The sequence below is a fragment of the Heloderma suspectum genome, chromosome 5, assembly GCF_057233095.1.
Source record: "Heloderma suspectum isolate Gila_16-S chromosome 5, 16-S_ref, whole genome shotgun sequence".
NCBI lineage: Eukaryota > Metazoa > Chordata > Lepidosauria > Squamata > Helodermatidae > Heloderma > Heloderma suspectum.
Genome location: NC_139462.1, coordinates 163,685,794 through 163,706,425, shown reverse-complemented (window position 1 = coordinate 163,706,425; position 20,632 = coordinate 163,685,794). Strand labels below are relative to the sequence as shown.

The following is a 20,632-nucleotide window of genomic DNA, read 5'->3' as shown; positions in this document are numbered from 1 at the left end:
GCTCTGCATCTGCGCCTGGTGTCTATTAGATCAGACTCTCCAACCCCGCCCCTTCTGTTCGTTGCCTCTCACAGGGGTGTGTGAAGAGGAACCCTTACCCTCAGCCAGCTGGGCGTTTGTAACCTGAGAAGCCAGCCCAGTCATGTCTGGACTAGCCTGGGAAAACACCTCCCCCATGTCTGGTGGTTCTCTTTCAGAATCTGAACTGCTATCCCACTCCCTGCGCTCAGAAACAACCCTGACATCGCCAGGCAATAGGCCCCAGAAAGGAAAACAAGCACCCCCCTTCAGGATGGCCATTAAGAGGGGCGGACTGGTTATAGAGGGAATCATAAGGCCTCAGTCCATCTTCAGCCTTTATTGGAGCAAGTTACTCACTTGTTTTCCATGGTGATGCAAACATTAGCCCAGCTGTGCCTTGCTGTGTGGGTATCTGATGTAGATGAACCAGGGCATAAGCACAGAGCCAGGAATACAGGCTAATCAATAATGGCTCAGCTCCCATCGGCCCCAGTCAGCATGTCCAATGGTCAGGAATCCTGGGAGTTGTAGTCCAAAACATCTGGAGGACACCAGGCTGGGGAAGGTTGATCTAGAACCAGCACAAAATCATTACTGCCATTGTGATTTTGTATTCTGGGGTGACCTCACATTCACTTGCAACTCAGAAGGTCACCAGGGGCTTTAGAAGCAACACATCTGTGGGTAGAATCACTTGTGGAAGGCTGAAGCAGAGGCATAGAGTCCTCGGGCCAGAATGTCCTCAAAGAGGAATCTCTGGTGGTTAAGGGAAGACCCAGTGTGTGGTCAGGCAGTTGGTGATGATCTGTGACTATTGGATGGCAACGGTCCATTCCAACGTATGGGCTTCCCATAGGCATTTGGTTGGCAATGGTGAGAAACGGGATGATGGGCTAGGTGGGACATGGATGTGATGCAGCAGGGCTCTTTTCATGTTCTTACAATAGCCCTGAAAATTAGGCCAACAGGATGCTTGCCTAAGAAAGAGGCTTATCCAAAGCCACCCACGGAGCTTAGATTTGAACAGGAGAGTACCACCTGATAGCTTATGCTATATATATATATATATATATATATATATATATATATATATATGCCCTTCACCACAATGTTCCACCAGTGCCTGATGTAAGCTGACAGTTTTGGAGGAGAAGAAAGAAATCAGCGCAGCCTCCAGGCATCTGCTGTGTGGCAACTGTAGTCATCCACCACTTCTCTGCACACATCTAAATGACAAAGAAACAGAGCAGGAGCCATGATGATCAAATAAAACTTCAAGATTAAATATACAGCTAGAGTCTCCACCCCTTTCTTTGCTCTGTATAAAGGGCAGCTTTTTCCTCATGGGCAGTTGTCACTAGAAAGCTTTTTCATCCTGCTGTCATGATGGACATGTCAGCGAAGTACCTAGTGCACAGCTTCAATTGTTTGGGCTTCTTCTTCCTTAGCCTCCTCTTTGGTCTGCTTCTCCAAAGTGCCACAGGGAGGGAGCTAAGGCATGTGGCTGTAGTAAGTATAAGGTTTCTTCTCACTGCTGAAATTATCTTTGCCATTTAGATCAGCAGTTCTTCCTCCTGTAGCCCGCTCCTGCGAGTAACCTAACCTTGTACATTTCTGTGTGGCTGAAAAGATTTGTTTCCATTTCCTGTTCCATGTTCGTGCAAGGTAATGGAAGATAATTCCCCAAACAAGGAAACAATATTCAAGAGACATTTAGAATGAGAGGCTGCAGAATCAGGGTTACCAAATATTATTATTATAATTACTTTTTACTGGTCCCTGTAATTTCAGCTTCTGATGTACTTTTGTAGTTTACTTTCTCTGTCCAAAGTATTCACCATACATTATTTATCATTGGTCCGTAAATGTCCTTTGTTTATATGGATGACACTGCTTCCATTGACTGTGCCATAGATTTTGTTTCCTATTTTATGTATAGGCTCTAATTATTTTATTTTTTTTACTGTCCACATTTATGCTATGTTAGGTATATTTTTATGTTTTTTAAAACATTTGATTTGCGGCAAAATTGTTTAAACCATCTTTACAACTAAACATTAAAAAAAACAACCAGTAGCCTGACATACAAAAGTTAGAAGGTGAAACTTTTCTTGACAGGGAGAGAGAATGTGATTGGAAAATCTTCCATCATCAAATTTCTGCATGACAGCCTGCAGTTAAAAATTCAGGAGCAATTCCAGGGAAAAAAAGTTGGCAAACCTGTGCAGAATTTAAAAATTATCAATACATCAGATTTGTGATTCTCACGATTTGAATAAGATTCCTGGTTTTTTCTCTCACTAGAGAAAATGCCTGTTCACCATTTTGCTGTCTTTTCTACTCCTATTTAGTGCTACCAAATTTGTTAGTTTAAATTTGTTTAATGCTCTGGCAAATATTTGTGTAATATCTGGTGTTATATTTGTGTTAAGCACTCCAGCAATTAGGACCTATCTTCACATTCCCATTAATTTTAGTTAATCTCACTTTGTTAACTTTGGCTTATCCTCCAGTATAGCTCAACCAAATGATATGTGCTTTGTACCAACTGTGCAGAGCACTTCCTGAACCCGATGAAGTCAGTTGTAGCTACATGCTAAGTCTTGCACTCACAAGCCAGTATATTTCTATGTTGTTGCCACAGACCATTTTGGCGACAGTCCAGAGACAGCTGTGCACAACAATGCACGGGTCTGTCCTTGGAGATGCACCAGGATAGGAAGGCTGCACCACATAGTGTGAATCAAAGTGCCCTCAAAGAAGTCACATCTGATGCATGTTGCAGTGCAGGAGCAACTACACTGGTGGAAGTTAACTTCCCCACCCCCTCCTTCCCATGGCAGCCCTCCAGCCCCCTGAAAATGCTACTGGTTCACACATAATGCCAACCCATGGTTTATTTAATCCATGGGTGGTTGAATTCTGGGGTGTCATGAAGTGCAAACCCAGCTGCACTAACAAACCATGGTTTGTTAACCACAAACAACCTAGAAAGAGAATCCATGGTTTGTTCTTGGGTTGTGAACTTTGGGTTGTTTAAACCATGGGTTGCCATTATGTGCAAACCCAGAACTGTGGGTTGTTTCACCAGGCTACAGAGCCAGTGGGCAAGAGCAGTAAAACAACAACAACAACCAGCTGCTCTACATGCCAATACTACACTGCTACAAGGGCATTTGGGATGTAGGGACTCAGCACGTGAAGGAGAGTAACAAACAAGCAAGAGACTAAGCAAACAAACCACAGTTTGTTCGATCATCTGCCAGCCTGGGTAGGGCAACAAACCACGGGTAAAATAAACCATGGTTTAGCATTATGTGTGAACCAGGTCAGAGAATCAGGAGACCCTGCTGAATGGGGTGAGCTGTGGTGCTGGGGAGAGGAGGATCCCTTAAAACTTGCATGGAGGGACCTTCAGTGAGCAGAAGCCTCCCTCCTGAGGAAGGCAGATTCTGGATCCAACCGCAGATGTGCATCCAGTTTGCATGGATACTTCCTGATCCAGCAAGCAAATACTCATGTAGAAGTGCTTCCACTTGCTGGATCAAAGTATTTTTAGTAAATGAACCTGAAGAACAATCAGGAGATTTGGATTCTGAGCCCATCAGCAGCTGCCGAATGAGGCTCATTGACTTTCACAGTTTTGAGTTGTATCTGATGGACATAGCACTCAGCACTGAAAACTGAAACTGTGGGACTTCTGAGTACACATGATAAAACTTGAGCTACAGAGCGCTTGAGCCTTGTTGATTTCAATACAACTTGTTTGCTTAACTTACTCTAGATTGCTCTGCATCCATATTGAATACTCTAGATTGCTCTCCGCCCCAATGCTAAACATTGGTGCTGCCATATCTATCTCCAAGCCACAGAGAATTCCTGTAGTGTTTGTGGAACAGCATGATTAATGACATTGTACTTGTTTCACAGGAAACCCCTCTCATCGGATAGAGGGTCAGCGAGTTTAAAGATGGAGCTATTAGGGCATAATTCTATTCAGATAGACGGCCGAACTCGGAGGTGACTGCCTATCCAATGTAGGGCAGGAGAAGCACGGAGGGGATTGTTCGCTCCGCACTTCTCCTGACCTGCTTTTTTGGCTAGACAGTCACTTGCGCTGTCTAGCTGCAGGAGGGCTGAGTGGGGGAGGAGGCTGCTGTACAACACATTGGATGTGTCGTACAGGCATTTCCACCCCCCGCCCTGGAATGCCCCCCAGAATGTCGCTTTTTGTCCGCTCTGCGCTCTCTTGTGAGAGCGGAGGACAGGGCTGTTCCACACTGCCACAGAGGAAGCATGGAAGTGGGGAGAGGTCAGTTCTCCAGGAGCCAGCCTCAGAGTGTGGGCTCCGAGATCGGTTCCCGGAAAACAAGATATCCTACGGCCGTCTAGCTGCTGTCTAGCAGCCATAGGATTGCTCCCTCAGTTGCCTTTTGTAGAATGGAATGGTTTACTGATCTTTCCTACATAGCTATTGAATATACAGAACTATACGATGGAGTAGATAAACAGTCAAAACAGAAATCTTATATTTACAATTGTGACATTCTGTACCAAAGCCACGTCACATTTTCTGTTGTTTGAACATGCAGGTAGTCTTTCTGTAGGGATACACACACACACACACACACACACACACACACATCGTCACTTGTAAAACGTATGTAATAGCAGGGTTTATTTTATTGCAAGTATCTTTTGCATCTCCAGGTAGGAAAAATGGCATGTTCAAATGAGCCTCAGATGCACCCGGCAATAGTGGGTTATTGTTTTTCTCCCTCGAGTTGTGATGCCCCTTTGCCAGATCCTGATATTTCTGTTTGAGTTTGAATGACTGAATCATAAAACTCCCTAATTGGTTCTAACATTCCAATGTCGAGATCTGCGTGGAGACTTTTATATTTGCCCAGTCTTTTTAGATCTCTCGAACTTGTGCGCATTTCTTTAATACGGCCTTTACTGGGGCGGGGGGGGGATCCCTGCTGATCTATTTTAAACTTATTTTATGCAATTATTATTATTATTTTTATTTATTTATTTATTTATTATTATTAAATTTATTAATCGCCCATCTGGCTGGTCACCCAGCCACTCTGGACGATGTACAACATACAATAAAACAGTTTAAAACAATAAAATTCTACAATAAAAACATTTCCTAAAATACCCTAACCCACCCCAAATGCCTGCCTGAACAACCACATTTTTAATGCACGATGGAAGCTCATTAAAGAGGGGGCATGACGGAGTTCCCTAGGGAGGGAGTTCCACAGAGTGGGGGCCACCACAGAAAAGGCCCTCTCCCTCGTCCCCACCAGTCTAGCTGGCCTGGCTGATGGGACAGAGAGAAGGCCATCAGAGGCTGATCTTGTTAAGCCGCCTGTCTGGTGCTGCTGGAGGCGCTCCTTAAGATAGGCTGGGCCGGAACCATATAGGATTTTAAAGGTCAAAACCAACACCTTGAATTTGGCCCAGAAAACAACTGGTAACCAGTGCAACTCCTTCAGTACTGGAGTGATGTGATCTCGCCGGCGGCTGCCTTTAATCAGGCGAGCCGCCGCGTTCTGTACCAGCTGCAGTTTCCGAACCATCTTCAAGGGTAACCCCACGTAGAGCGCATTACAGTAGTCTAAACGAGAGGAGACCAGGGCATGTACTACTGATGGGAGCAGATGGTCGGGAAGGAAGGGGCGCAGCCGCCGTATCAGATGGAGTTGATACAGCGCTGTCCGGCTCACAGATGACACCTGAGCCTCCATGGACAGCTGGGAGTCCAAAATGACCCCCAGGCTGCGGACCTGGTCTTTCAAGGGTAGCCGTACCCCATTCAACACCAGGTCAACATCCCCTAGCCTCCTCTTGTCTCCCACCAAAAGTACCTCGGTCTTGTCAGGGTTCAGCTTCAGCTTATTCCTCCCCATCCAGCCACTCACCATCTCTAGACATTTGGACAGGGATTCTACGGCCAACCTTGGTGAAGATTTGAACGAGAGGTAGAGCTGCGTGTCATCCGCATATTGATGACACTGCACCCCAAACCTCCTGATGATAGCCCCCAGCGGCTTCACATAGATGTTAAATAGCATCGGGGAGAGGATGGAACCCTGTGGCACCCCACAAGTAAGTGGCCACGGGTCCGAAACCTCCTCTCCCAGTGCTACCCTCTGGTACCTGCCGGAGAGGAAGGACCGGAACCACCACAATATGGTGTCCCCAATGCCCAACCCCTCCAGGCGGTCCAAGAGGATACCATGGTCAATGGTATCAAAAGCCGCTGAGAGGTCGAGAAGAGCAAGGAAGGAGCATTCACCCCTATCCAGAGCCTACTCATATCATTATTGTTCCTTGATTGTTATGAATCACCAAAAAAGAGGAAATGCATTATCAAAAATTATCATTATCTTCCTGAGTGTCAGAGCAATACGGCAATGGAACCAATTACCTGGGGAGGTGGTGGGCTCTCCCACACTGGAGGCCTTCAAGACGAGGCTGGACAGCCATTTGTCAGGGATGCTCTGACTTGGATTCCTGCATTGAGCAGGGGGTTGGACTCGATGGCCTTGTAGGCCCCTTCCAACCCTACTATTCTATGATTCTATGATTCTATGAAAAGAGGACAAAAGAGAACACAAATTTGCATATCATTTGCCTATGCTAATTTATATGTAAAGATACAAATTTAAAAATAATTATTATAATTTAATAGAAATACAGCGACTCTCATCATAATGTGGAAGACTCTAACCAGGTGACCTGTGTACCTGCCTATTCAGTCTGCTGTCCAGCTGCTAACGGTTGATGGGCATCAGTCCATTTGATTCTCTATTTTTAAGCAGAAACTGAACAGGACAGCCCTTCAAATGGAGGATGCCTTCATATAGAGGATGGTCCTCTGGCAGTTTGGCTGATAGAGGGCTGTCCTCTGTAAAAGGGGCCACATGGCCACCCTAGGGCATTTATTCATATTTTTAAATAAAATATTTTTAAAATAAAAATTATAGACCACCCTTCAGTTAGAAAACAAATCCAGGGTGCTTTAAAAAGGCAAAAATAAAAATAATATAACCATATAAACACAATAAATAAAAACAATAAATAAAAACAACTAAAATGGCAAAGTTAAATGACACCAGATACCTGGGAAAGTTTTTTTTAAGGTCTTCGTCTGTCACCCAAAAGACACTGAAGTAGTTGCCAGGTGAGCCTCCCTAGGAAGAGAATTCTGTAAGTGCACAGGTGGGCAACTTGGGGCCCTCCAGACCTTTTGACCTACAACTCCACTCAGGCCTAGCCAGCATAGTTGATGGTGGGGGAATCATAGGAGTAGTAGGCCAAAAGATCTGGACGACCACAAGTTGCCCACCCCTCCATAAGTGGGCCACCACAACTCAGATGGCCCTCTTTCCAGTTGCCACCTGCCTCACTTCAGGCAGCGGGGCACCCAAGGAGGGCCTCCAGAAATAAACTCAGTGAAGGGACAAGTTGATGTGGGTGTTTATGTCCTTCATTTGCTCCTATCCTGAGCTTGGTATGCCTTTAAAGATAAGCCATGACACTCTGAATTGGCTCAAAAATGGATTGATAGCTGGTGGAGTTCTTTAGCTTCCAAAGAGATGCGTTTCCAATGGCCGGTCCCAGTTAGTAACCAAGCAGCTGTATTCCGGACTGCGGTGTCCAAGCAGTCTTCAAAGGCAACCCCATGTACAATGCACTGCAGTACTCTAACCTGGAGGTTTCTTAGAGTATGGATACCTGTGGCCAAGCTTTCTCTGTCCAGGAGGGGTAGCAGCCTCAGCTGGTGAAAAGGGTTCTGTGCTTTGGTTTTCCCAGTAGTAACGTATGGCTGTGAGAGCTGGACTATAAGGAAGGCTGAGCGCCGTAGAATTGATGCTTTCGAACTGTGGTGCTGGAGAAGATTCTTACGAGTCCCCTGTACTGCAAGGAGGTCAAATCAGTCCATCCTAAAGGAAATCAACCCTGAGTGCTCACTGGAAGGACAGATACTGAAGCTGAAGCTCAAATATTTTGGCCACGTAATGCGAAGAGAAAACTCTCTGGAAAAGACCCTGGTGCTGGGAAAGACTGAAGGCAAAAGGAGAAGGGGACGGCAGAGGATGAGATGGCTAGATAGCATCACTGATGCAATGAATATGGACTTGAGCACGCTCCGGGAGAGAGCGCAGGACAGGAAGGCCTGGCGTGGTCCATGGGGTCACGAAGAGTCGGACACGACTGAAAGACTGAACAACAACAAATGTTCATGTTAGCTGCCTTCGAAACATTAGATGCATCAAACTATAGTTGAGTGCTACATTAATGAGTCTCAGGCTTCTGCTCTCCCCCCTCCACTTTTCTTCTTCAGCACAACCACAAGGAAGAGATTGGGAGCATTTGCTTCTGTTTTCTCTAACCATGGTTTATTGTTATGTCCAATCCAGAACAAACTGTGGCTAGTTTTAACTATGGTTTGTCTGAACAAGCCAACTTCAAAACATAATTTATGATCCTGGCTTGTTTAGACATAGCATAGTTAAAACTAACTGCACTTCCAAGTTTAGCCATAATGACAAACTGTAATTAGTTAGGAATGGAAGCAAATGTTTCCAATCTTTCCTCATGGCCCACTGGTGAAGTAGAAGGGAGGAAGGAGCAGGCTGATGATGTAATGCTGTGGTTTGGTACTATTATGAAAACAGTCTTTCATCTGAAGACCTGAGGTTGGAAGCAGACATCCTCACCCCTCCCTTCTCAGGGCAGCCCCTCTGCCCCTGAAAATGCTACACAGAGGGCTGGGAACCCTATTGAATGAATGGGATGAGCTGGGAGGGAGATCCCTGAAAACTGGGCACAGGCACCTTTGTGAGTAGAGCCCTTCTGTTCATGGAAGGCAGATCCTGGATCCAACCCCAGGATATCAATTCTCTAAACAAAAGAGCTTGATCAAAAATGAATTGCTACTTGAATCAAACCTAGGTATCTCTGGCTTGCTTTATGAAGAATACACAGCAGGCTCGTACACTTTTAATACATAAAATCTTCCACTTGGAAAATGAGTTTTAATGCTCAACAGATTTTGCAGTATATATATGTATTTTAAATCTGAGTATGAGAAAAGGTTTTACTCTTTTTTATGAAGCAACAGCAGTAATTAAGGAAGATACACCCCAGTCATTATATCACATCCATTACTAATAATGATGCATGGGGTTTATTATGTGTAGCACAAAACAGTGTTCTCAACGATAATCTTCCTTCTGATTTTTGGAATCTTGTCCCATACGCTGAAATATTGAGTTTATTGATCGTACCACAGAAACATATTGCTAGAAATAAACTTATTTCATTTATATTTCCAAAATAGGTCCTTATTGATAGACACTGAGAAAACATGTGACCCACTGTAACCATAGAGGCACATGCCAGATATTTCTCATCTAGATCTGTCATCAGCCATTCTATCGGCACAGGTTTCATTCAACTGAATGACGCACTTCGGCAGAAAACTATTAGCTGTTTTAGCTCGAACTGTGTTTGGGTTCATAGAATCTTAGAATAGTAGGGTTGGAAGGGGCCTACAAGGCCATCGAGTCCAATACCCTGCTCAGTGCAGGAATCCAGGTCAGAGCATCCCTGACAGATGGCTGTCCAGCCTCATCTTGAAGGCCTCCGGTGTGGGAGAGCCCACCACCTCCCTAGGTAATTGGTTCCATTGTTGTATTGCTCCAACAGTCAGGAAGTTTTTCCTGATGTTCAGCCGGAATCTGGCTTCCTGTAACTTGAGCCCACGATTCCGTGTCCTGCACTCTGGGATGATCGAGAAGAGATCCTGGCCTTCCTCTCTGTGTCAGCCTTTCAAGTACTTGAAGAGCGCTATCATATCTCCCCTCAGTCTTCTCTCCTCAAGGCTAAACATGCCCAGTTCTTTCAGTCTCTCCTCATAGGGCTTTGTTTCCAGCCCTCTGATCTTCTTCATTGTCCTCCTCTGAAACCTCTCCAGTTTGTCTGCATCCTTCTTAAAGTGTGGTACCCAAAACTGGACACAGTACTCCAGTTGAGGCTTAACCAGTGCTGAGTAGAGGGGAACTAGTACTTCCCGGGATTTGGAAGCTATGTTTCTATTAATGCAGCCCAAAATAGCATTTGCCTTTTTTGCAGCCACATCACATTGTTGGCTCATATTCAGCTTGTGATCGACAACAATTCCAAGATCCTTCTCACTTGTCGTGTTGTTGAGCCACATATCCCCCATCTTGTAACTCTGCATTTGGTTTTTCCTAGGTGCAGAACTTGGCATTTATCCCTATTAAATGACATTCTGTTGTTTTCTGCCCAGCACTCCAGTCTATCAAGATCACTTTGAATTTTGTTTCTGACTTCCTAAGTATTAGCTATCCCGCCCAATTTTGTGTCATCTGCAAATTTGATCAGCATTCCCTGCACCTCCTCCTCCAAGTCATTAATAAAAATGCTGAAGAGCACTGGGCCCAGGACTGAGCCCTGCGGTACCCCGCTCGTTACCTCTCCCCAGAGAGGTATACTCCCATGTATCTGTGAACAGGATTGCAACCTTAGTCTCAAACATGTTACTGTTATGTTTTTAAATCTATTGTTGTGTACTACACAGGACATTTTTACTGAACGACGTTCTAAAAATTATTTAAAACATTACTTTAAAAGATATTAAGTAATAATCCTTTAATGCCATTTTAAAATCAAATATACATGACAACCCAAGCAGGCACAGCTCTGCCACAGACACTATTCCTGCTAGTGGTAGGTCCCAAATGGGGGCTTTCCATGGGCAGGGAGGCTTTGGATCTACTATATACAAAGCCGGTCTGTTCCCCAGAGAGGCCTCCAGATTGGGCCTCTCAGCTTCACCAGCTTAGGGATGTCAGAGAATTTCTCCACGAATCTCAGGGAGGCCGAATGCCAGCACATTCGGCCTGCCGAAATTGGTGGAAAAACGGTCTGCCCGCCGCCCCCCCCCCGGATGGGACTTACCTTGTGCGAATGTCCCTGGCGGCGGCGGCGGCGGCTCCGGCGGCGGAGCGGCGGCAGTGGCCGGTCTTCCGACCGGCTGCCACCACCGCCATTTCCAAGTTAAAAAAACAAACAAACAAACAAACGTGATAGGCTACGTAAAGATTTACGTAGCCTATCACGGCTAGATTTTTAAAAAACACCGTGATAGGCTACGTAAATGTTTATGTAGCCTATCACAGCTGAGTGAAAAAAACAAATCAAAACCGCGCGTACGTAAATGGTGGCTCCCATGGGCGCCGCCATTTGCTTTCCTTATTTTGGCACGTGTAGTCTACGTAAACATTTACGTAGACTACGGCGAAAATAAAGAAAACGCTATTTGCGTTCCCCTTATTTTCGTCGTAGTCAACGTAAATGTTTACATAGACTACAAAATAAGGAACGCAAATGGCGGCGCCCATGGGCGCCGCCATTTGCATACGCACGGTGTTTTGTTTTGTTATTTACTCAGCCGTGATAGGCTACGTAAACATTTACGTAGCCTATCACGGCTGACTGCAGGGACGCAAACAGCGGCAGCTATGGCCGCCGCCATTTGCGTCCCGGCAGGACAGTAGCAGAATTTCAGAATTTCGGGGGGAGGGACAGAGCGCCTTCCCCTCACCGCGAATCAAGCTTCGGGAGCAGGTAAGGGACTTTCGTACATCCCTACACCAGTTTGAAGGTGTCATAGCTAATCCCCCCCCCGCCCTCCTGGAGAGGGGAGAATTTCAAAAAATGAATATCTGCCAGGCCAAAAAATCCAGTAAAGCTGCTGCCCTGCATCTCCTACCTTTGCCAGCATGAGCTGGCCAGGCTTCAAAAGTGGTGGATTTGTCCCCCACAACCCTGCTGACATAGGATTATTCTTCCAGTTCTATTATAATTTGCGAGATTTGTCATGACCCTTATGATTAGGGTGCAAAGGTGGATAAGCCAAGTCCCATTTATTTTTATGGGACTTCAGTAATCCAGTGCATCAGTCTTTTTATTATTATGCTGGGAACAGCTTTCCCTAACCAGGCGCCCTCCAGATGTGTTGGCCTGCATCTCCATATCCTCTGCCAGCCTGGTCAATGCCCATGCTGGTCAGGGATGATGGAAGTTGTAGTCCATCCATGCGACCTGAAAAACACAAGCCTACAGTACACACAGGATGCTGAGGGATGGAGTCCTTCTCAGCAGGCCTAAACACAGGCTGCTGGCCTGGCCTGGCTGCCCAGGCCCTCCTCCAAATCACTAAGAAATACTAAGTACATAGGGGCACATGACTCTTGGGGTTGTAAAGCACATTAATTAATCCTGGAAAGCCTGAAAAGCCTGAAAAGCCCAGGAGGATGGAGGATGGAGTCCTTCTCAGCAGGCCTAAACACAGGCTGCTGGAGAATGCCTTCCGAGTTTCCCCCCACCCACCCAAAAATCACTAAACATAGGGGCACATCCACATTCCTGTGAAGCCTGAAAAGCCCAGGAGGATGGAGTCCTTCTCAGCAGGCCTAAACACAGGCTGCTGGAGGATGCCTGCCCATTTCCCACCGACCCACCCCAAAATCACTAAATATAGAGGCACATTCAGGTTAAGTAAATATATCAAAGAACATACCTTCACTGTAATAAAGGTTGAACTGCAATGCCGTAGAATGTGGACATACACACACACTCCTTGCAGCTGCTGGACACGGACACTCTTGTCTGCAGCAGAAGCGCCTCTGGTCTCTGAGTCTGGACTGGAACAACTGAGGCTGGACACTCCCACACCGCCATCATATGTGTGAAGGCGGGAAAAATGGTTGGTGAGTTCCCTCCCCTCAATGACGTTATCTTCCTAGGGGGGTGGGGGGGGTGGCCTGGAGGGATCTCAATCACCTGACCTGACCTCACCTCACCTTCACAGACAATTAAAAAAAAGATGAGGCTACGTGCACTTCGTGACTCAGTCAGGCTACGTGCACTTCGTGACTCCATCCCTCCCAGCGAAAGAAAGCCACGTCATCGCAGGAAACTGAGTATTTATTAAATACTTCCGTAAAATCCCTTTCGTGGTCTATTCCTTTCGTTCCGATTTGCGGAGTTTCTTTCGTAAATACTTTAGTAAAATCCGCCCTTCGGCGGAGAAAAAAAAAAGGGTCCGCGTGAGCTCCAGTTCGGGTAGACTGGGGTGCCCCGTTCCGGGGAGGATTCCATGGACTGGATTTGTCAGAATTCGATCCCATTTAACTTTCGGGCGGATTTCTCTGACATCCCTATTGTTTTCTGCCCAGCGCTCCAGTCTATAAAGATCACTTTGAATTTTGTTTTTGCTTCCAAGATATTAGCTATCCTGCCCAATTTTGTGTCATCTGCAAAATTGATAAGCATTCCCTGCACCTCCTTATCCAAGTCATTTATTCTTCAAATGGTTCTTCAGTTAATACTGAGTTGTGACCTGGCCATCATAGCCAATGGTGATGGATGATGGGAGCTGCAGTTCAACGACATCTGGAGGGCCACAAGCTGCCCACCCCTGTGATAGATTGAGGTTGTAATTCTATACACACTTAACTGGGAGTAAGCCCCATTGAACTCACTGAGGCTTACTTATGAGTAGACATACATAAGAGTTCACTGTAGGAGGACTGCATACTCCAGGTCTAGAGATACTGCAGTTTAACTCAGATAAATTTCTTTACATCAAATTCTAATTACTCTGAAAGCTAATACAGTCTTCAAAACATTTTATTAGGTTTTCCGACATGGCGACAGAAGCCCTGTTTCATCTTTTCCCACCAATACGATCAAGGAAGACAGTTGGCCGCAGGGATATGGACAACTCACCAAGGTTTGATAGTTACTTCTCAAAATGAAAACATACTCATTAATCAAAATATATTATAAAAGTGTTGTCGTTCTCTCAGGCTCCATTAATATGCATATCAGTTTTGATACAATGGACTCAAGATTGCACCCTCGATTCAAGCCCCAACATGCATTCATACAGTTTCAGTTTCTACATTCCTACTTGTTTTAAAGAATTTCTGTAATCTCTTCTAAACGTCCTTAGTGAATGGCAGATAGCAGATGGTGGTGAAAACCTTGGCCTTCCAGATATTGCTGGACTACAACTCCCATCAATTCTGCCCACTGGCTATGCTGGCTGGGGCTGTTGGGAACTGGAGTCCAACCACATATGGAAGAAGAACAAGGTTGTCCACCTCTGACATATAGTATTGTTGTTCATTGTTTATTCAGTGGCAAAGTATAAATAATGTCATTCACATTGCATCCTCCTCCTCGTCCTGACACTGCCTTTTCACTACCATGGGATGTCAGCAGCATATACGATCTGTAAAATCAGCATACCTAAAAACTAGACAGAGGAACGCTGTTGGCTTCATGTTGACAGTGTAAGTAAGCTGCCATAGACAGGATGGGTTGTATTGCTTCACCACCGCCCTGTCACAAGCAGACGTGTTATGGGTTACACTCACAATGCCCACAATGACCAGAGGCAGTGTCATGGCATCATACAAAGTTGCTGCCCACCCGGCAACCGAGCAGAGAGCAGGATGTGTTTAATCTGGATTTTAGGAAAAAAACTGGAGTGTGGGCAGACAAGAAGCCTGTGCGGTAAGGGGCTAAGGAAGATTCATCTTTAGCCACAATTGCACTGGCTAAAAGCAGAGTAGCCAGTGCAAAGGAATAGGGTCTCTTGGCATCAGCAATTGACAGCACCAAATGATAACCCCATCTTTGGCCAGGTATAAACAGGAATAGCGTGTCCGTGGATTATTAGGAGCAATTCTCTGAAATCATGAGAAGTGGGGGTGGGAGCTGTAAAACTGTGGGGGCTGGGGTAGGGGGGTGTTCTAAATAAATGTTGGGGTGGGGGCTTAACGGGAGCAGTGGCAGGATGGCTTTTCCTTTCTTCTGTTTTGCTGCGACAGCACTAGGGATGTACGAAAGTCACTTACCTGAACCCGAAAGTTGATTTGTGGGGGAGGAGGCGCTCTGTCCCTCCCCCCGAAATTCTGGCTGGGGGGGAGGCGCCCCATCCCTCCCCCCTGAAATTCTGGCCGGGGGGGAGGCGCCCCGTCCCTCCCCCCCCAAATTCTGGCCGGAGGGGAGGCGCTCCGTCCCTCCCGCTGCGAATCCTGTCCTGCCGGGATGCAAATGGCGGTGGCCATAGCCGCCGCCATTTGCGTCCCTGCAGTCAGCTGTGATAGGCTACGTAAATGTTTACGTAGCCTATCACGGCTGAGTGAAAAAACAAAACCGCACATACGCAAATGGCGGCGCCCATGGGCGCCGCCATTTGCGTACGCGTGGGTTTTTTTCCCTACTCAGCCGTGATAGGCTACGTAAACATTTACGTAGCCTATCACGGTGTTTTTTAAAAATCTAGCCGTGATAGGCTACGTAAATCTTTACGTAGCCTATCACGTTTTTTTTTTAAACTTGGAAATGGCAGCGGTGGCGGCCGGTCGGAAGACTGGCCACCGCTGCCGCTGAACCGCCGCTGAACCACTGCTGGAGCCGCTGCCGCCAGGGACATTTGCACAAGGTAAGTCCTGTCCTGGGGGGGGGCGGGGGGGCAGAGCGTTTCTCCACCAATTTCGGGGGGCCAAATGCGCTGGCATTCGGCCTCCCCGAGATTCGTGGAGAAATTCTCTGACATCCCTAGGCACTCCTGGTTGTCACCTTCCCCCCTTAACAATGAGCCCCCAGAAGGGCCCTGCATCACGACATGTTCTTGTTCCAGGGGCGCTGTTGGAAGTAACAGATTACTGCTACATGCAAGGGTGACAAAACAAACTTTATTTAAAAGAAGGGGGAAAGGGTGGCGGGGGGAGGAAAAACTACTCCAGCCACTGCTTCTGATAAGCCTGATTGCCAAAAGTCAACATAAAGGTATTGCCCTCCTGGGGCGGTGAAACCAAAATTCTGAGCTCAGCCCTTTTGTGATTCCATAATGCTTACAATCAACAGTGTTATCATAGGATACACAATGTATTCACCCTTTGTGCAGAGACAGCTCCTAGAGGCAGCAAATATATATAAAGATTTATATTGTTGCTCTCACAGATTGGAATGCTGCAGCAATACAAACTTGGGCAATTCATCAAAAGCAGATATAAGAACTTCTTAAGTGCTGCGTACAAATGGAAAGAGGCAAGTACTGGAACTAACAAGACACCATTTTCCTGTTCACCGAGAAATAGCATTTACAGAAAGATGAAATTAGAGTCAAACAGCTGGTGATGGGTGAGGATTGGGGGATTCTCCTCTTTGGATTGGGAGAAACAATTACAAGCAAAAAGGGGAGGGGTGTCGTTATTTTTCCAGGAGTTCTGAATTTGCCCATATTGTGAACCCCTTGAGCCCCAAACCTCCTTACCTGGTGGCAGTGGCTGTTGCTGAATGTCTCTCCTTCCCTCTTCCACTCCACAATGGCTGCTATGACCATGGTGGCAAAGAGGAAAGGTCAGGAACTTTCTCTTTCCCTCTCTTCCCCTTTCCTCCACCTTCTCTTCCTCCGTTTCTCTTTCTGGCCCCCATCCAGTGCATGGGACACTGGGAAATGCAATTTTCCCAGGCACCTCATGTTGTTGACACTTCCCAGCATTCCACATGCTGGGGAGGGGCAAAGAGAAGAAGAAGGGGAGGAGAGGTAAAAAGAAAGAAAGAATGAGTGAGAGAGACTTGCACCTTCCTCCCTCTAATGACCACCACCATCATCTCTACTGCCACTAGAACAGCATCAGCTGACACCAGAGCATGCACATGTAAGGAATGTTCCAAAACCCATATTAGGGCCAAAACAGGTATTCAAATGTGTAGCAGCTATATTTTCTTTCATTAGAGTTGGTTCAGGGCCTCTGACCTGGATTTTTAAAACTCTCGCCTCCCCAGCTAGGGCCCCAGCTCAGATTGGGTGCCCTGCTCCTACTCTAGAGTAAAAATGAAAAAAAGAAGATGTAGCTGCTAGACAAACATTTAAAGTCATGTCTGTTTGGGCCCTTAGTGTAATACCTTTACCCGGCCAACCAAATGATCACCAATAATGTGCAAGCTTTTGAGATCCCTGAATCTCTTCATCAGGCAAGATGTTATAAACAGCAGGTGAAGTGGGGGAGGTAGGATCTGACTTGATGCTGAAGTCACAGGCTGGGTTCGCATGATCAGCAGGGGAAATCATGCCATGTGGGTTGTCTCCCCCCCACCATGTGTGCCCACCATTTGTTTACTTTCCTGTGCTGTGTCATGGGTTGCTGTGTCATCTGAGCTCGCATGGGTCATGGCAGGGGAGCTTCTAACCCACCCTGCAATCCAGGGTAGTAGGGGTCATGGGGTGGGTTAGAAGCCAGCCCCACCACACCGCACACCAGCTTTGGATGACACGCCAACCTGCGACATGGCGCAGGGAACTGAGCAAATGCCAAGTGTGCGATTGGCATGCATAGGGGAGGGGGAAACAACACATAATGTGTGATTTCCCCCTGCAATTGTGTGAATTCCAGCACAGTGTCTGCACTTTCAGAGTCCCAAGAAGGAATGGGGTGGGGGTGGGGTGGAATCTGCAAACATTCAAATTAGGCTCAGCAGGTTATGTGATGGTTACAGGAAGGCCCTGCAGCTGTGATCTTTTGACTGGCCTAATAAAGGTATTACACTGATACGGTTTTGGAATTTTACATATGGTCATCATGGCTACCTTTGTTTTTAGAGTCAGTAATGGTGTGTGTATTTGTATGGGAAGAGAGGGAGAAGATAAAAAGAAAGGCTGGAGAAGAACTTGGGTTCTAATGCTCACCCCTTTTTAAGGCATGCATTATGACCTGGCAAGGTTTGTATTTGGAGCCAAGTACTTACAAAGCTGGGTGCCATCTCTACAGACAATGAATCATGCATGAGCTCATCAGCCTGCTCAACAGATTTAATGTGGAGAATTTGGATCAGGGTTGGCCAACAGGTGGCCTGTAAACCCAATCTGGCTCATGAAAGAATTTGGCCTACACAGTTTAATCAAGGTGTATGAGGAACCTATTGGCCATAGACATTCACTTATACAATGATTCTCAAAATTCTGTGAGAGATGCCAAAACTTCATTGTTATATTTTTCTTTAGGTTACATATGCAATAACACAGCTATACCCAAGGGAACACGCTCCTTATCTAAGAAGCTCAGTTTCACAGATTTGAACAGATTTATTCAACTGAAATGTATCCAACAAGTCTCCCCAAGAGAATATCCTACTGGGATTCAAGTCAACACTCAGCGGTGGCCACATTCACACATCACAACGGGCCATGAATCCAGGCTTCTAAAACCATCACGTGCGCATGCAGCATTTGGTGTATTCAGCCTTTTCCATTCTCCTTCTGTGCGAGTGGGTAAACAAACTAGGAAGCCACAACTTCCCATTATGTCTGAGCCCAGGACTACAGTAAATTGCTCCCAGTCAAGTCAGGATTCATAAGCTGGCATCAAAACCTGATTTAAAGCTGGCTTCCATCCCAGGTATGTTTAGTATCTATCTGTTAGCCATGGTTCTGGGTCCATATGAAATGGAAAGCTATGCTTAATTGTGGCTTCCTCGTTTGGTCACTTGCTCACATGAAGGGAGGAGCTAGTGCATGTCATGGTTTAATAAACCAGGATTCATGGCTTGTCATGATGTGCAAACTCAGCCTTTGTGTCTTCTGTTGTGGCAAAGAGAGCTGTAGGACAAAAATGGAAACAACACCCTGTGCTACTCAATTTTCTTTTTCTTTTCTAGATTTATGTCCGAAGTACAGATTATGATCGAACCATTATGAGTGCTCAAGCCAATCTGGCTGGTCTCTTTCCTCCTACAGACAACCAGATCTGGAACCCTAAAATCCTTTGGCAACCTATTCCAGTTCATACTGTGCCTAAGTCAGATGAAAAGGCAAGAAAGCATATTATCTTTGTTTCTTTTTTTTTTAAGTCTTGGATCCGTGATGCAGGGTAGGAGGTGGTGGCAGAAATCCAGCTCCTACCTGGAGAAGAGGAGGCTCACAACAGCGGCTAGAGGCTTGGAGCAATAATTCCAGCAAAAACAAGCAAGAAGACAAAGAAATGGCAGGGATGCAAGAATCGAGCCTTGATTATCTGTTAATATGTAATTCAGGAAAGAGCTGGAAGTTAATGTGGAATTATTTATATGTAGTCAAGATTAAGAAGAGAGGAGATCAGTAGAAGGCTGCTAAGAGCTTGAGCCTGTTCAGACATCACGCTAAGCCATGATGGTTAGGAATTTTGAGCTAACCATGGTGGCTTAGTGTGACATCTGAGCAGGGGTCAGACCCAGTCATGGTGGTTTGTTAACTACACACAATCCACACTCACTAACCACCTGCTGCAGGATGGTTAGCGGTGCTAACCATGGCTTAACGTAATGTCTGAACAGGCTCCACAGTTAACAGAGTGCTTCCATAGAGCTCTGTGGCAAAAGTGGCTGAAAACAGCCATTACAGGATCGGTGCTGCTGACAGCCATTGGCGGCCATTCTCTTCCTTCTTTCTGCTCCCCTTTCAGAAAAAAAGCAAACAATAAATAAAAGTGGCGGAAAATTGTGCAAAAATTGCCATATATAGCTAAAACACGCATTATCCCCATATATCACTAAAACACACATTTGCGCACATGTGCAAAATCGCTATATCATGATGTAGCAATTTTTCACACATGCGCATATGGACACGCTGATGGCCAATGGCCATCAGAAGCACCACTCCTGTAATGGCCGTGTGAGCCATAGAGGCTGCTGGGATGTGTGACAGAGCGGTTGGAGGACTGCAAGATGGTAGGTAGTTAGAGAGTGGTTACGCTAACCATGCTGCGGGCCATAATTAGCTGCACGTGTGGCAGGCGTTCTCGCAGTGGTTAGCACTAACCACCCTGCAGCATCATTAGCCTAACCACCCTTCCCCAATGTGTGTCTGAACAGGGTCAATATCTACACATTCAAAACTAGCATATTGAACAGTCTTGCTGGACTGTACCATTTGAGAATGCAAGTAAGAACAGAATCCTTGAATGTTCCTAGATGTGGGAAGCTAGCATGACAGAAAGAAAGGCTTTATTCTATCTTTGTCCCTAACATGCTGCTTTCCAAGAACAGAGAATATGTGATCCTCCACCTGCACTCTGAGGTGGTAAGAGCCCCAGGAAGTACATGATATTTCTGATGGCAGCTAACCTTTCTGGAACTACATCATACAATGCTTAGTGAGTGGGAAGGATGGAGAGAACTAGGACCAAGGACTCTTACCACTTCCTCTCATTTGTTCTCTTCAAATCTCCATGGATAAGATAAGGTGCCCCCTGATTTTTTGTGGGGTGGTCAAGGAGATCTTGTCCCCTCAGGATAATCCTTGGCCCTTGGGATGAAAGAGGTTTGAAACCCCTGGGCTAGATCATGAGTGCCATCTACAGCCACATCTCAGACATACAGTGGGCTATTAGGTGGAATAGTTGGGTCTCTTGAAATCCCTAGCAAGATATTGTAGCATCACAGAACTCCACATCTTCTCCACTAGATGAGGGATCTCATGACATGCCCACCCCCACCACCATGATTG

At 46.1% G+C, this 20,632-nt stretch overlaps 1 protein-coding gene across 1 annotated transcript in view; it reads left to right on the top strand.

The window, feature by feature from the left end:
* Positions 1–1,336: 1,336 nt before the first annotated feature.
* Positions 1,337–20,632, top strand: part of LOC146344767 (prostatic acid phosphatase-like) — a 40,588-nt gene continuing 21,292 nt past the window's right edge. Inside the window, exons 1-4 of the mRNA XM_084860421.1 lie at positions 1,337–1,530; positions 13,769–13,864; positions 16,108–16,194; positions 18,805–18,957. Of these exons, the coding sequence (XP_084716547.1) occupies positions 1,405–1,530; positions 13,769–13,864; positions 16,108–16,194; positions 18,805–18,957 (462 nt within the window). The 5' untranslated portion in view covers positions 1,337–1,404. The remainder of the gene's footprint in view (positions 1,531–13,768; positions 13,865–16,107; positions 16,195–18,804; positions 18,958–20,632) is intronic.